This window comes from Sceloporus occidentalis, unplaced genomic scaffold (genome assembly GCF_023333645.1).
Source record: "Sceloporus occidentalis isolate IW3139 unplaced genomic scaffold, rSceOcc1.0.p SCAF_1, whole genome shotgun sequence".
NCBI classification, from domain to species: domain Eukaryota; kingdom Metazoa; phylum Chordata; class Lepidosauria; order Squamata; family Phrynosomatidae; genus Sceloporus; species Sceloporus occidentalis.
Window position 1 is genome coordinate 232,435,650 of NW_028316981.1, and position 15,333 is coordinate 232,450,982.

General features: G+C 39.5%; 1 protein-coding gene across 3 annotated transcripts in view; it reads right to left on the reverse strand.

The window, feature by feature from the left end:
* Positions 1–15,333, reverse strand: part of KDM4C (lysine demethylase 4C) — a 284,733-nt gene that overhangs the window by 68,939 nt on the left and 200,461 nt on the right. For all 3 annotated transcript variants that reach the window (XM_089489843.1, XM_089489834.1, XM_089489853.1), the window contains exons 17-18: positions 9,787–9,842; positions 1,369–1,477 (exon numbers count right to left, since the gene is read on the reverse strand). In XM_089489843.1, coding sequence (XP_089345969.1) covers positions 1,369–1,477; positions 9,787–9,842 — 165 coding nt within the window. The remainder of the gene's footprint in view (positions 1–1,368; positions 1,478–9,786; positions 9,843–15,333) is intronic.

Here is a 15,333-nt window from a genome sequence, read left to right on the forward strand (position 1 = left end):
TAGGGATGAGACATTTCTAAGACCCATTATCATCCACCACTCTTCTCAGGTCCTGCAGATTCAGGCTTGTTACCTCCTTGACTGAGTCCATCCACCTGGTGTGTGGTCTGCCTCTCTTTCTACTATGTTGTAACTTTCCCAGCATTATTGTCTTTTCTAATGGTTCATGCCCTCACATGATGTGGCCAAAGTACAACAACCTCAGTTTCATTATCTTGGCTTCCAGGAAGAATTCTGGTTTGAACAGTTCAACATATTTATTTGTTTGTTTTGGCTGTCCATAGGTTCCTCAGCACTCTTCTCCAACACCACATCACAAATGACTTGTGATGCTTTCATTATTGTCCAGCTCTCACATCTGTATATAAAGTTACATCTGTTCATTAAGTTAGAATTGTCCAAGCCATTGTATTCCCCATGATGGGGAATACAATGGCTTGGACAATTCTAACTTTAATGCTCAGTTACATATCTTTACATTTTAGGATCTTAATTAGTTCTTTCATGGTTGCTCTTCCCATTCCTAGTCTCTTTCTGATTTCTTGACTGCAGTCTCCATCCTGATCAATATAGTATTTTGTTGAGAAATATTTTACTCTTTTCATTTCCTCATTATCTAGGTTGAATTTATGTTGATCTTCCACAGTCATTATTTTTGTTTTCTTTGTGTACAGCAGTAAGCCTGCATTTGGGCTTTCTTCTGTGACTGTTCTTAGTAACTGTTCCAAATATCTGATATTCTCTGCTAGTTGTATGGTGTCATCTGCATATCTTAGCTTGTTGACATGCCTTCTTCCTATCTTCACTCCTCCTTCTTCTGAGTCTAAACCTGCTCTTCATATGATATTTTCAGCATACAACTTGAATGAATAGGGTGATAATATGCAGCCTTGTCTTCCCTCTTTGTCAATTGGGAACCATCTGTTTTTCCATATCCTGTTCTAAGAATAGTCTCTTGTCCTATGTACAATTCTTCATCAGGATGATCAAATGTAGCGGCACTCCCATGCACTTAAGAGTTATCCATAGCTATTTGTGATCTATGCAGTCATAGGGTTTGCAATAGTTATAAAGCACATGCTGATTTTTTTCTGAATCTCTTTGCTGTGTTCCATTAACCATAATATGTTTGCAATGTAGCCCCTAGTGCCTCTTCCTTTCCTATATCCTGTTTGCTCCTCTGGGATTTCTCTCTACATATAGGATTTGAGTCTATGCTGCAGAAATCTGAGCATTATTTTGCTTGTATGGGAAATTAATATGTGGGAAATTAATGACACTTCTTCAAAACAATAATAATATATAATATTTGTTACATATTTCTAATTCACACAACCATAAATAACATATTGGACCATTACTGCTCACCAGTTTTAATCTCTGCAAAGGTATCCTACTGGTGTCTATTGGTGTCCTTTCTGTGACATTACCAAATCTGACTTCAGGAATAGCAATTGCACACATGACATGAGCCCACCTGTAAATAACAGTAACAGAGAGAGAAATGCAAGCATTAACAAATCAAAAGTTAATGTAGTTATTTTTCCCACTGCATTTTCTAGACTTTATGGTATGTAAAAATAATCCATCAGCTTAGCATTTTTATATCTGTAAAAGTTTAAAATTCGTTTTCAAATATGCCCTTTGTAGTGTCACAGTCAGAGATATCAAAGTGTTGCATTCCATTTACCTGACATTTTCCTGATCTATGTTTTGAAGTATGTTTACTTCCGTCAGCACTCCATTAAGAGATACTTGATCCTTAATTAACATTTAGCTAAAAAGTTGTCAGCTACAGTTAGATAACTATTTGTATATAAATTAAAATAATTTAACTATTAAAAAAAGATAGAAAATTAAAGCTGAGAAATAAAAGAAAAATGAAGGGAGTGGCCTCATTCAATGGATCATTTCACACATACAGTTATTTAATAAATTATTAATATCCTGTTTTCAGGGTAAACATCTCCACAAAAGAATTACAACATACCTTAAAATGAAGTATAAATAATAAAATCATAAAAAACTTATTGAATACATAAACAATTAAAATAACAAATACTGTACTGTACTGATGTGGTTTAGATAAAGTTCTATAGACTACTGAAATTCTGCTTTATGCTATAAACAAAGTGAGATATCAAAACAAGCTTCAAGCCTGCATCGCCCTCGCCAAATATAGAAGACTTTCTACATTCATATTGGAGTCTAACCCAGCAATTTTTCCAGTCCTTTTTTGTAGCAAATGCAACATACATTTAGGTTGTATTCATGTAAAGGAATGGCAGGGCTGGACAGATGCATTCACAATTCGCACCTGACCCATTTCCTATCTACTACCAAGATAGCCATATACTGCTCCTCTGGTTCTTTATGAAAACTGGTTAGAGGGATAAAACAAGTTCGATGGGATGGGGTGGGGGGGGGGTTGTACATTGAATTGTGACTTTTATGGGTTCCAGAGGTTCAATTCTCTGTATTTCTTTTAAAAACTGCAATGGCGGGACTTTCATAAGGCAACCAATTCCCATCTTGATGTATAATGTCTGTCATTTGATGCAGTGGCGTTACTGTGGTTGGTGTAACCTGGTACAGAATGGGGTGGTGGGAGAAGGGGGTGGCAGTGGTCTGCTACTCCCTCCTGGTGCCTTGCTCATCTGCCTCTGGCTACCATTTGGCCAGACCGCTGCCCGGGGGGACAGTGCCGAGGCCTTCAGAGGGGCCGTTCAGGGTGTTGCCATGGCTGCTTGTGTGAACAGCCCTGCTAAGACCCTACATGGAAGGCAACATCCCCCAGCAGTGGCCTTTTCCTGGGGGTAGTGCAGGGGCCTTGAGACAGCTGTTCAGGGCTTGGAGTGGCTGCTCGGGCTAACAGCCACATCCAACCCTAAATGAAAGAAATTGTTCCGCAGCAGCAGCTGCTTCTGGGAGGTGGTGCTGAGGTCTTTGGGTGGCCTGTTCAGGGTCTTACACAGCTGGTGGGTTAGTCTCACTGGGTGTACACTGTCTTCTGGATTGTCCCCCGGTGTGATCTGCAACCTCCACAACCCCTATTGATGCTACTGATCTGATGGGGCACATCCTATTGCAAGGAGAATATCCATGTTGGGATACAACATGTATCAGTCCCAATTCACTGAAACCCTATTGGTAATGCATAGTTTTTATGGGATTAGTGGGCAGGAAAAAGCCCACATGATGCAATAACCCCAACACTGAATTAGCGGTAAAATAACGAAGTTTTCTTCAACTCAACAAACATGAGCAGCTACCTTAATCTTATCCCTTTAGAATCGCCAGGATTTGACTTTACAATAAGCAGCAGAATACTGGTATCAGAAACAGTATGGTGTCAAGTGCTGAACTAATTTTGGAGTCTGTTACAAAAAGTAAAGTAATACAACTAGGCATATTCAGATATAGACTCATTCAATTTTAATGTGAATTAATTATTTTGTTAATAGTATACTTGTTTCACAGAAAATTTTAGTGATACCATATTAAGTACAATAATCACAGAATTCAAAAATAAAATAACTTGAACCTAGGATAAGATTGTGAGACTTGCTCATGCAAACAATAACAAATTAGTTTTCATTTGCTTCTTTTATAACGTCATCAGCAAAAACTGAGTGTGGAATATTTAAGCATGAGATGATGATAAAACAAAACTTCCACATTAGCTTTCAGACTGTATTCATGAAGTAGCAGCAGTCTAACTTAGCAACTTAATTGGAAGCTACCTGGGCCTTTCAACTGAAGAAGAGAGGCCCATATGTTAGTACATTTTCATAGCAATAACAGAATAGGGTAAAATAAATTACATTTTAGAGCTGTCTTTGTGTAAACCTTAGCTATGATGTGAAACCCAGCACTAAATATGATATTTCCATGAGAAAGTAGTAATGCAACACCAATTTTTATTGAAATTTCCACAGGCATTTCCAAACCCAGTAAAATCGAGTTCTCCATGATAACTAATTAGTTTTTTGATTAGTTCTCCTAGATAATGACAATTATACAAAATGAACACAAAGACTCATAGACGAATCAGGAAAAAAAAGTCTCCCCTTCTGAAAACAAAGCATTAATAGCTTCTTTTTAAAAAGGTGACAAATAGTACACATAATGCACATACATACAATTATGTTTTAAGAAATTGTTCCGCTTTAGGTGGCTGTGCCCATGCTACCAGAACATGCTTTGGCTGAAGAGTGGAGTATAAATTAATAAATAAAATGCTATCAGGAGTGGGTAACTTTAAAAGCCCATTTCTACACTTTGGAACCCTCTGGTGATCACATAGACTACTAAAAAATAAACAAAAATGCTGAAGTAGCTGGAAGTTTACTTCTGGTTCTCAAAAATGTATATTTTTCTATGTTAAACAGTGTAAAGAGACATTGAAATTAAATTGTTCCACATTGAGGCTTCTACGAACAGCAATTTACTCCTTTTTTTGCCAAGAAAAATATTGGCGTGGGGATTCTGGATATGTTGAGGGCCACAAAAGCATCCTTGGGGGAGTCACATGCAAACCCCATGGATGAACTCTGCCTACCCCTGCCCTATATCTTGATCCTCAAGATACAGACTTAAGCGACTTTAAATCTGCCCACAATATGCCCAACATTATGACACCCAATATATTCAAAAATGTGCTGCACAGAGGATAGCAGGTCCTTTTTTTTTTTTAACATCTTCCATCCAAAACCTTGGTGTCTTGCTGCTGGACACCATTCTTAAGACGATCCTTAAGGGATAGTTACTTTCTATATTTTCCAGTGATCAACAAGGCCATATTGAGTTTTACTCTGTGAAATATGCATCCTTTGGCTATGCAATGGCCTTGGTCAGAACCTCTGATAATGGTATCCTTATGGCTAAGTGTGACATCAGACAGTTCTTGCCTGTACAGGCTTTAAATCTGAGTGAGTTTGAGATGTGAATAAGCTCACATCAGTGGGATGCTCCACTGCGTATGAAACCTTTGAGAACTTAGGGATTTTCTCAAATCGACAACTAAGGATCATTCTAGCTGCCCAACATCACATGCTGCCTGGATGATTTCTCATTCTTGTTCTACAGACCTGCCTGTGCTGACCATTTAGGCACCTCCGAGATACTGGCAGAGGAGCTAAATGTTAAGTTCTATGGTTTTCTCTGAATTTTTACTCATGCATATTATGCTGCATAGGAATGAAATGTCCCAAGATTCGATTTAAATCTTTACATGATGTATATTAGGTTATATAAGGTAAGATGTGTGTTGGGAGGGAGGTATGAGTGATTAAAATGTTGAGTGTGAGTGGTAATAGGCTGAATGACTAAGAGGGAGAGACTGAAACTGGTGTTTTGCGGTTAGTGTGGGGCAGCTAAGTGAGGGAAAGTGTAGGGTCAGCATTACTGTATTATTTTGACATTTAGATCGTGAGGATGGAGTTGAAGCAAATATGTAGGTGGGTAGGACTGGCAAGAATTTATCAGCGTAAGTACACACTGTAATTAAAAAGAAAGAAAGAAGGATCTATATTTTGAACAGTAAGTCAATTTCTTATAAAATATAGCAGTTAAAAATAAATATTGTTTCATCTCATACACAAGCACTTTTTCTTTGCCTATGCTAGAAGTATAATGAGATATGTGTTATCTGTGGTAGCAGCAAATACCTAAGGAGAGATAAAACTCAGGTGCCCAAGACACAACAGTGAGTTTTATAGACAGAAAGCATTACATGGGAATTGATGTTGGTCTTGTGATCTGAGCCTTACAGCAACATCACTAAGAGAATACAAAAAGCTATCTCTGACTAGTATTGTTCTTCTAGTTGGTGTAAAGGGCAAATAAAAAAAACTTACATTTTCCTCTCTACTAACAGAGAAGTGAGTGAGGGTATCACACTGGGTATTACCTTCATTTAGGACAAGACATAGGGCAGGGGTAGGCAACCTTTTTGAGCCGGGGGCCGGGTTGCTGTCCCTCAGACAACTGGGGGGCCAAAGCCAAAAAATAAATAATTAAATAAAGAGAAACAGTGGGCTCTTGTTATCCGCTGGAGTTCGGTTCCAGGACCCTCCATGGATAACAAAATTTGTGGATGCTCAAGTCCCATTAAAGACTTTGGCGTAGCAAAATGGTCCCTTATATAAAGTGGAAAATCAAGATTTGCTATTTGGAATGTATACTTTTTTTGGAATATTTTTGAACCGGAGATGCTTGTATCTGAGGATAAAAAAACCGTGGATAAGGAGGGCAGACTGTACAGTCTTTCAGATAGTCTGGACCTAAACCAGGGGTAGGCAACCTTTTTGAGCCGGGGGCCGGGTTGCTGTCCCTCAGATAACTGGGGGGGGGAGCCAAAGCCAAAAAATAAATAATTAAATAATTTTTTAAAAAATTAAATATATAAATAAACCAGGACAAATGTAGGACAAAATTTTCAAATGGAAGACACTTTTTTTAAAAAAAATGGAGGACACGCAAAAAAAATTGCTGATTTTTTAAAAAAAAGTTAACATAAATGCATGTTTCTGAGGCTTCTATAGACAATTGCCCCCCAAAGGCCCCGGTGGCAATCGGCGGCAGGACCAGGCTGGGGCCGGTCCCAAGGCCTTGCCGGGCTGCATCCGGCCCGCGGGCCGCAGGTTGCCTACCCCTGACGTAGGGGATCACCACCTGGCTTATTTGGGAATGTAGTGGAGTTAAGTTTCATGGTGTTCCTATCTGGGAAGTGAAAAGATGGATTCCCTGAGAACTCTAATTAGGCCTTCACCTGCAAAAAGTATATTCTTAGAGAATTGCACTTCTTTAGAGTGCAGCTCAACTTAAGATGCAGGATGGTGGGTCTTTTGCATCCACTTTGGCAGGACTACAAGTGACATACCCCAATATGACTGACCTGGGACATGAAAGAGCATCTCCAGGTTTGGGCCACCAATCTTAGCAGATTTAAAAGAATCTTCTGGCAGAAGCTACTGGATATAAGTTCTGACACTCAAATCGATTCTAATGCAAGTGGCAGCACTGGGTACAATGTCTATTACCAGAGATATTGATGTGCCCGGCAATGACCTCCATACTGGGCTACTTCAAACATTACTTGTGTCCTTACATTCTTGGTATTCTTTCCTAAATTCATATGTTATTATTTGGCAGAACCGATTTAGTAACAAAAGATTTCCACTCTGTGTGACAATCAGGCTATGTTCAGGGTCACTAACAATCAAACTTAGGGCAGATCAGGTAATTAGTATTCAGATTCCTCTTGCCCCCTTTTGCCTCTGTATCAGTGCTACTAGTCTGCAGTTTCTAGGAAAGTGGTGGCATTCATCTGTCTATAGTACTTACATTTGTATGGATCAGGGCTGGTTCCTAACTCTCTAGTTTCCCCAGAAAATCTGGAGTTTGTCTGAATCTGCAGACACGGCACTGCCTATTAGGCTGGGGCCTATGTGGTGTCGAACATGTCTGGAACTTGAGGGACAGCTGCTCATTACTTAAGGGGCAGCTACACTTCATTTGGCAGGGAAGAATTCAGTTGAAATCCCTTTAACCAACAGGACTTTGATGAGCTGGATTCCTCAGCCCTCTTGATTCACTTGTTATGCAAGTGAGAGAAAACAATCTTACCAAAAGAAAATGCTTGGATTCCATCCACATAGGAGGACTTTGATCTCCTTCTTCCTCAGAAACTTCAACTGGCTGAAAGAGCTGCAGCCAGGTTGTTAACTGGAGCTGACTACAGGGAACATACAACTACCTTATTGCAACAGCTCCATTGGCTGCCAGCCCATTTCTGGGCAAAGTTCAAAGTGCTGGTTTTGACCTATAAAGCCCTAAGCAGCTTGGGTCTAGACTATCTCCCTGTATGAGCCCAGTAGAGTACTGAGATCATCAGGAGAGGCCCTTCTCTCTGTCCCACCACCCTTTCAGGCTCATTTGATGGGAACAAGAGAGAGGGCCTTCTCAGTGGCTTCTTTCAAGCTTTGGAACTCCCTGCCTAGAGAGGCCAGGATAGCTCCATCCCTCCTATCTTTCCGGTAGCAGATGAAGACATTCTTGTGCTGGAAACCCTTTGCAAATTGATAGGATCTGTGAATGCTGTGCTATTTGAATTTTGAGATTTGTATTTTTAACATATTCCATATTTTAAACTGTTCTAACTTTTAAAATGGTGTGATTGTTTTTTAAATTTTATATTTATACATTTTAATGTTGTTTTAAATCTGCTGTTTGCCACCTTGAGTCCCTATACTGGGAGAAAGGCAGGATATATAATAATAATAATAATAATAATAATAATACTTTCCAACCCCTCAAGGCACAGTGTTCTTTGTCCAGAAAAAAAAGGTGACCAAAATCATAGAATCATAGAGTTGGAAGAGGCCACAAGGGCCATCCAGTCCAACCCCCTACCATGCAGGAACTCTCAATCAAAACATCCCCAACAGATGGCCAACCAGCCTCTGTTTAAAAACCTCCAAGGAAGGAGACTCCACCACTCTTCGAGGGAGTGTGTTTCATTGTCAAATAGCCCCTGCCAGGAAGTTCCTCCTAATGTTTAGATGGAATCTCTTTTCCTGGAGTTTGCATCCTTTGTTCCGGGTCCTGTTCTCTGGAGCAGCAGAAAACAAGCTTGCTCCCTCCTCAATATGACACCCCTTCAAATATTTAAACAGGGGTATCACCTCTTAACCTTCTTTGTGTGTCATCCAGCATCCAGCTAGTCTACCCTAGCTTAATATCACCTCTTAACCTTCTCTGTGTGTCATCCAGCATCCAGCTAGTCTATCCTGGCTAGAAATACACTTTTATCAGGATGCAGTACATTTTCCACACTATAACAGGGTCACTTGGCTTTAAACCAGTGGTCCCCAAACTGTGCCCTTTAAGAGATTTTGGACTTCAGCTCCCAGTAGCCTCAGCCCTGTTGACGAATAATCTGGGATTCTGGAAACTGAAGTCCAAAATCCCTTAAAGAGCACAGTTTGGGGACCACTGCTTTAGACTATCTATATGCCACAAGCTCTTAATGATGCTCTCACCTGTAGGAGCTTTGGCAGCAGTAATATGAATACTCCAGCCAACTCTTGTGGTAGTTTTGACACTGAGCCAGATTCATTTGTGTGGAATGGGCCTGTATACTCATCTTAATTTGGAGATACTATTAAGGAAGCTTGGGGTGAAGCCAATGTGGAGTAAGCTCATGTTGGAGGCTGTCCAGCCTGATTCACTCCAAGATGGCAGGGAAGAAACACAGAGATGCTTACACCTTTCCTGATTTCCATTTCTTGTCATCTCATTTCTTCCATCACAAGCCAGCTAGGAGACACTGGGTGACAGACAGATCACCTGGTTCCAGAATTTGCATCATATGCTGCACCAAGGTTCTAACCACCAATTACCAGTAGTAGTTGTAGCCTTGTTTCACTTCAACAATGTGTTTTTGGTCAATGCGCCTTCCAATTCCTGCCTTTGATAAGCAGTTTAACAACAGTCCTATTTGTTTATAAATTCTTACAAAATACTGTTTGTTAACCAAGATGATCTGCAAATAACTATTTGCTCAAATTGTGTAGGAAGTGAAAATGAATGAAGGCTTGCCCCATTATTATCCTTCTCTCATAACCTTACTTTAAAAAACTTAGAAAATAGACTAGTCACAGACAGCATGGTAGATGGGGTGAACCACTGCTAATACCCATTAAAGACTCTGTTGTCAATAAAATTATAAAACTATAAAACTATATGAAGCTATATTATCATATTACTGGATGAGTCACTTACTTTTTGTCAGAGGTTTGCTTGAGGGCTCCGCCTCTCAAATTACAGAGAGAACATTCCTGTGAAGAAATGGAGAAAAAGAATTAATCTTAATTGCAAAAAGCTACTGCTTCCTATATGATTGTAAACTATAAATAAGTAATGTTGTAATGAACCAATGGAGGGGAGCTGTAACTTTCTAACACTCTTCTTATTGGGATACTCAAATATTTTTAAGCATGTCTCTGGCTAAATTGACAACATTCTTTTGGGAGATTATAAACCAGGAGGTATTCTTCTAAAGGCTGAAAATAGCATTTGTGTTTTGTTTAACTAATGGCATAATCTATGAAATATAAACTTATATAAATTTGAATAATGTACGTTGATTTATATATATTACTATTACACTTATCCCTCCATATTTGCGGTTTTGATATTTGCAGATTTGATTATTCATGGATTAATATGTTCTCTCTAGGAATATCTAGGTTCTCCAGTGCAATCCTATGGTCACCTTTAACTAAACGTTGCACTGAAAGACATAGAGATTCTTAGAGAGAATACTCCAGTGCAGGTCTATGGTCAGTGTCTTTTGGATGCTGACCACAGAGTTGCACTGGAGGAGCTAGAGATTCCCAAAGAGGTATCCTCTCAGGTAAAAACATGGTGTTTTTGTTATTTGTGGTTTTTCTGTATTCACAGGGATCTTGTGCTCCTAATCCTTGTACCTATACCATGACCAACTGGTGAAAGCAAACATATGAAAACTACAATAGAAAAATGAAATGTAAAAGTTTCATTTTAAAGTAGTACAGTTGTCCCACCTCATCCGCATGTTTAACTTCTGTGGATTCTATTATTCATGTGTTTGCCATTAAGAAGCCCTCCACCATTTTATATACCATATAAGAACTTGAGCACGCTGACCATTTTAAAAATATATAAGGACTTGTCCATTTACTTCCACAGCCAGGCCAACAAGTCCAAAGTAGTGCAGGTGGTGGCAAGCTCTAGCTGCCAGGTGCACATCCTTCATGTGTGTGTCCCCACCCAAGTTTCAAATCTGAGGCTTCAGACAGAAGACATTACATGCAATATGTGGTGTAGGGCAGTGGTGGGAAGCCCTGGCTGCTAGGCGCACATTCTTCATGTTCTCACCTAGGGAGTCCACCACTCACCCACTTTTGTCTTTGGAACGAAAGAGCAAAAGGCACAAAAGCAGATGCAGGTGAGTGGTGAACTCCCCAGGGAGAGAATATGAAAATGCATGTTTGGGGGCTGGGCCTTGCTGCCACCACCCTATGCCATAATATAGATGATCAGACATTTTCTTGTAGAAGCAGGGGAGTGGCAGACTTCCTGGGAGGGGGACATACAAACAATGCATACCTAGTAGCTGGGGCCTATTGCCACTGCCCTATCTCATATATTGCATCAGGAGCCTCATGTGTGTGAAGTCTGAAAGGGGAGAGGGGCATTAAGAATGCATGCTTGATGGCCAGGTCTTGCAGCCATCTTCACTGTTCCCTTGGCACCACTTCTCACCTGGTTGGACTTTTAAAAAAATTACTCACATTTTTTTATCTTTTGCAGGAGTCCCGCATCCCTAATGCCCACAAATGTGGAGAGCTGACTGTACAAGTGAAAAGGATCTAGAGGTCCTCTAAGATCTAGATGTCTTAGTAGGATTTTATTTGTATTCTATTATTCTATGCTCGTTTACATCTAAAGGTCTTAGTAGCTAAACATGAGTGAACAGTGTGATGTGATGACCAAAAAAGCCAATTCTATTCTAGGTTGCGTGAATATGAGCAAAGTGTCCAGATCAAGGGAAGTAGTAATGCCACTGTTCTGTTTTGTTCAGACCTCACCTGGACTACTATGTCCAGTAGTGGATCCAGTTGTGTGTCCAGGAGCTGGGTATATTTAGCGTGGAGAAGAGAAGATTGAGAGGTAATATTATTTCTATCTTTAAATATCTAATGTAACATTAAAAAAGGGAGTGAACTTGTTTTCTGCTGCTACAGAGAAAAGAATACAAAGGATTCAAATTACAAGAAAAGATATTCCATCTAAACATTAGAAACAGTTTCTTTATACTGTAAGACCTGTCCAACAGTGGAATGGACTGCCTTGGTATGGGGTGGAGTGGACATTCCTTCTTCTGTGGTCTTCAAATAGAGATTGGATGGGCATTTTCCAGGAGTGCTTTAGTTTTGTATTTCTGCTTATAAGGAGGCAGGACTAGATGACCCTTGTGGCTTTTAATATTCTATTATTCTATACTCATTAACTAGGAAGCAATCTTCCTTGAGTCCAATGGGATTAATATCAAAATGGACATGCATAGAATTGTGCTCTCAGTACAAAGGGACATCTTGGCAGAGGAAGGGGCAGGATTTTCCCCCCACGTCTTGTAAATTTCTGAAACACTGAAAGCTGTGAAGGGAATTAATGCAGGTCTGATGAAAATCAATACTATCCTTCCATGCATAATCCACATGCTAAAGAGAAGCTGCATGATAAACATAATTATGCAATTATTAACTCATACTGCTATATAGCAAATTAATTATATTTTGTATTGCCAACTTTAAAAACTATATCTTTTAAAACACCAATGTGTTGCCTCCCTAACTGTAAATTGTCCTTCTTTTCTCTATATTAGTACCTCTCAAATATTTGTAGGTTATTATCAGCTACTCCCCATGTTATCTCCTTTTCTCCAAGCTGTATACGTTAAGCTCCAGTAGCTATCCGTGAACATAGCTATTTTTAATCCTTCCTTAATATTTGTTGCTCTTCTATGTATTCTCTCTCTTCTATCTATGTTGTTATCATAATGAGGTGCTGTAATCCATATTCAGGTGTGTGCTCTAGTGTTGCTCTTCTGAAACTCTGCTGAGAAGTATTATATTTTATCACTTCAGCATCAGCATTATGATCCACAGACTAGTGGAGAAGCTACTGAGCAAAGAAGCAGTAAGGTGAGCTAGCTGTTTCTCAACTATGTGCTTGTTAAATACAACATGAAAGACATACTCTCAGGGTAGGTTTAGATACTTGAATTCTCACCTGTAAAAACAACCAAACAGAGGCAGAGTCATTGCTTACTTTTCCATGGTGATCTATGTCATATGTCACAAAATATAACATATAACATACCAATCTTCCTTCTGCCTTCTACACTTCATGAAATTGCCCTCACTACAATTAATCAACTCCTCCTCAGAAGCAAAGTGCTTCCTTTCATAAAACAGACTATGGAGAAACACAGGCAGAACAGAACGTTCAGGGCAGTCAATAGGAATCAGGCTGGAAAAAGATGGGGGCTGCTCTCATGAGCAAGTGTAAAGGGAGGAGCAGCCAGTGATATAGATGGCGAGTGTGTAAAAGGCTGCTGATGAGTAGTTAGGATTAAGAGATACAGTCTAGATGGGATTCAGACTCCCAGATCAGGAAAAGCACTTTAGAAGGGACAGAAAAAGTCCAGTATTAAAGAGTGTGTCAGTAGCGTGCGGGATTTACAGCCAGGAAGGCAGGGGAAATATTAGAAACTGCCTGAGCTAAGAGGGCTGAGCTGTGGTGATTATCACATGGAGGGTAAGGACAGAAGCAAAGCGGATTGCTCCTGTCCTTATCCCGTCTCATTTGCATGATCAGGGGAAATATTGTCACCCCCGCGTGTTTATCCTGTTCTTCTCCTGTCTGTGAAGTGTAATGGACCCGTCATTTGGTATTAAAGGAAACTCCCATTAATACCTAATGATGGGTCCATTACACTTCACAGATGGGAGAAGAACGGGATAAGTGTGCAGGGTGTGATAACCTTTCCCTTGATTGCGCAACTGAAACAGGATAAGGACGGGAGCCATCTACTTTGCTCCCATCCTTACCCTGTGTGTGATAATCTCCTTTGTGTAGTCATCATAGTGTAAGAAGTAACCAGTGAGGTTAACATCTAAGGAAATCTGGGTATAGGCTTGGTGTGAACCAAGTTAGTAAAGGAACATACATATACAGTGCAGAAAACTAGTAAATTTGAAACAACTGAAGTCATTCATACACTGTAACATAAGCTTGAGAACCATCCACTAAGAAAGATATAGTAATACATTCTCAATGTAAACAAAGTTCTGTTTTTTTGTGTTCAACAAGGAGTCGCCTGAAGTAATTTACAGATAACAACAAACACATTACCAAGTATATAAAAATGCTATCAAAAATAATAGGAACAGTTATTAATAAGAAGACTTCAGTTTATGGGTGGATAGCTGTCCAATATAATTTGGTGCCAAGCAGTTGGGCTTTAAAAAGACCATTGTGCTGGCTTCAGGCAGAGATCATGTGGAGTGGGGTCTCCACATATAATTGGTGGCAGCGGTGGCACACAGTTTCAGAAATCTGAGAGATTCAGTAGTGTGTCAAGGTGTCACACAGAGCAATGCCTCTTCTGTGCTGGATCCACGCTTTAGGTTTTTAGTGCTTGTTAGCAACAGGTTATCTTTGTGACCGTTAAATCTCTTGCTTAAAATTTCCATTGGGGGCATACCCTTTACTCTCTTCCTACTGACTGCATTCTTCATGGTGCTATTATTGGTCCTCTATTATTTGATTTCTACACAATAGCATTGATTTTTATTACACCTACAATACAAAGACATAGGTTAAGTGATGATTCAAATGTACATGCTAGATGTCAATCTGTACTTATTTTGTTTCCACATGCAAGAATGAGTTGTCTTAACAATTTGATCCTCACTGGGGAGATTATGTGTCTGAATGTTTTCAGACAAAATGTCTTTGCATTTTTTTGATAAAATCTTAGATTTTGAACCAAAAAATGTACAAAAAATATATTTGGTGCAAATACACCATTTTTTGCACAAAAACCACAAATGTTTTGTGAAAATGCAATATTGACAATAAAAGGCTGGCCATGATTGACCATTTTTGTGAAGGTCTGCCTAATCTGTGAAACCATCCATTCTCATCAAAGATAAGAAAAAATTCTATACTCTAAGAGGATGCATTCAATACTATCAGAGCAAAGCTGTATTTTAGCAACAAAATCTTCCTCATGCATCCCCGCCCTCCATCTAATCCACAGAAGATTATGCAGGGTGTACTGGGTATATTGATTCCATTACGGGATGTCACTCCTTTGGGGGATAAGACATTGCTGGATACAACCTACAGTTGTCTCTTTCTATCCTTTATCACTCCTATTCAGTTCTATATCATTAACTGTCTCATCAGAATTTTGGATCCAAAGAATCTATATCTTAACTGTTCATGGTTTCTTCAAACCTTCCTCTTCTTGACACTTTCCCCATTCACTGATAATCCATTCTGTTCTGGATTATTTCTTCCATTTTCTTTGCTCCCTTACTGTGACTTTTCATCTGCATCCAATATGAATTCCTCTTCTTTTAATACTCTCTATGGTATTGCTCCCTTACAATTTTGTTCTCACAAAGTACTGAATCTTGCTGCCTGCACTGGCACAATGGTAACTTGAAATTGCTGGTAAGCACCATGACAGTGCCCACAGTGACAACCCAAACA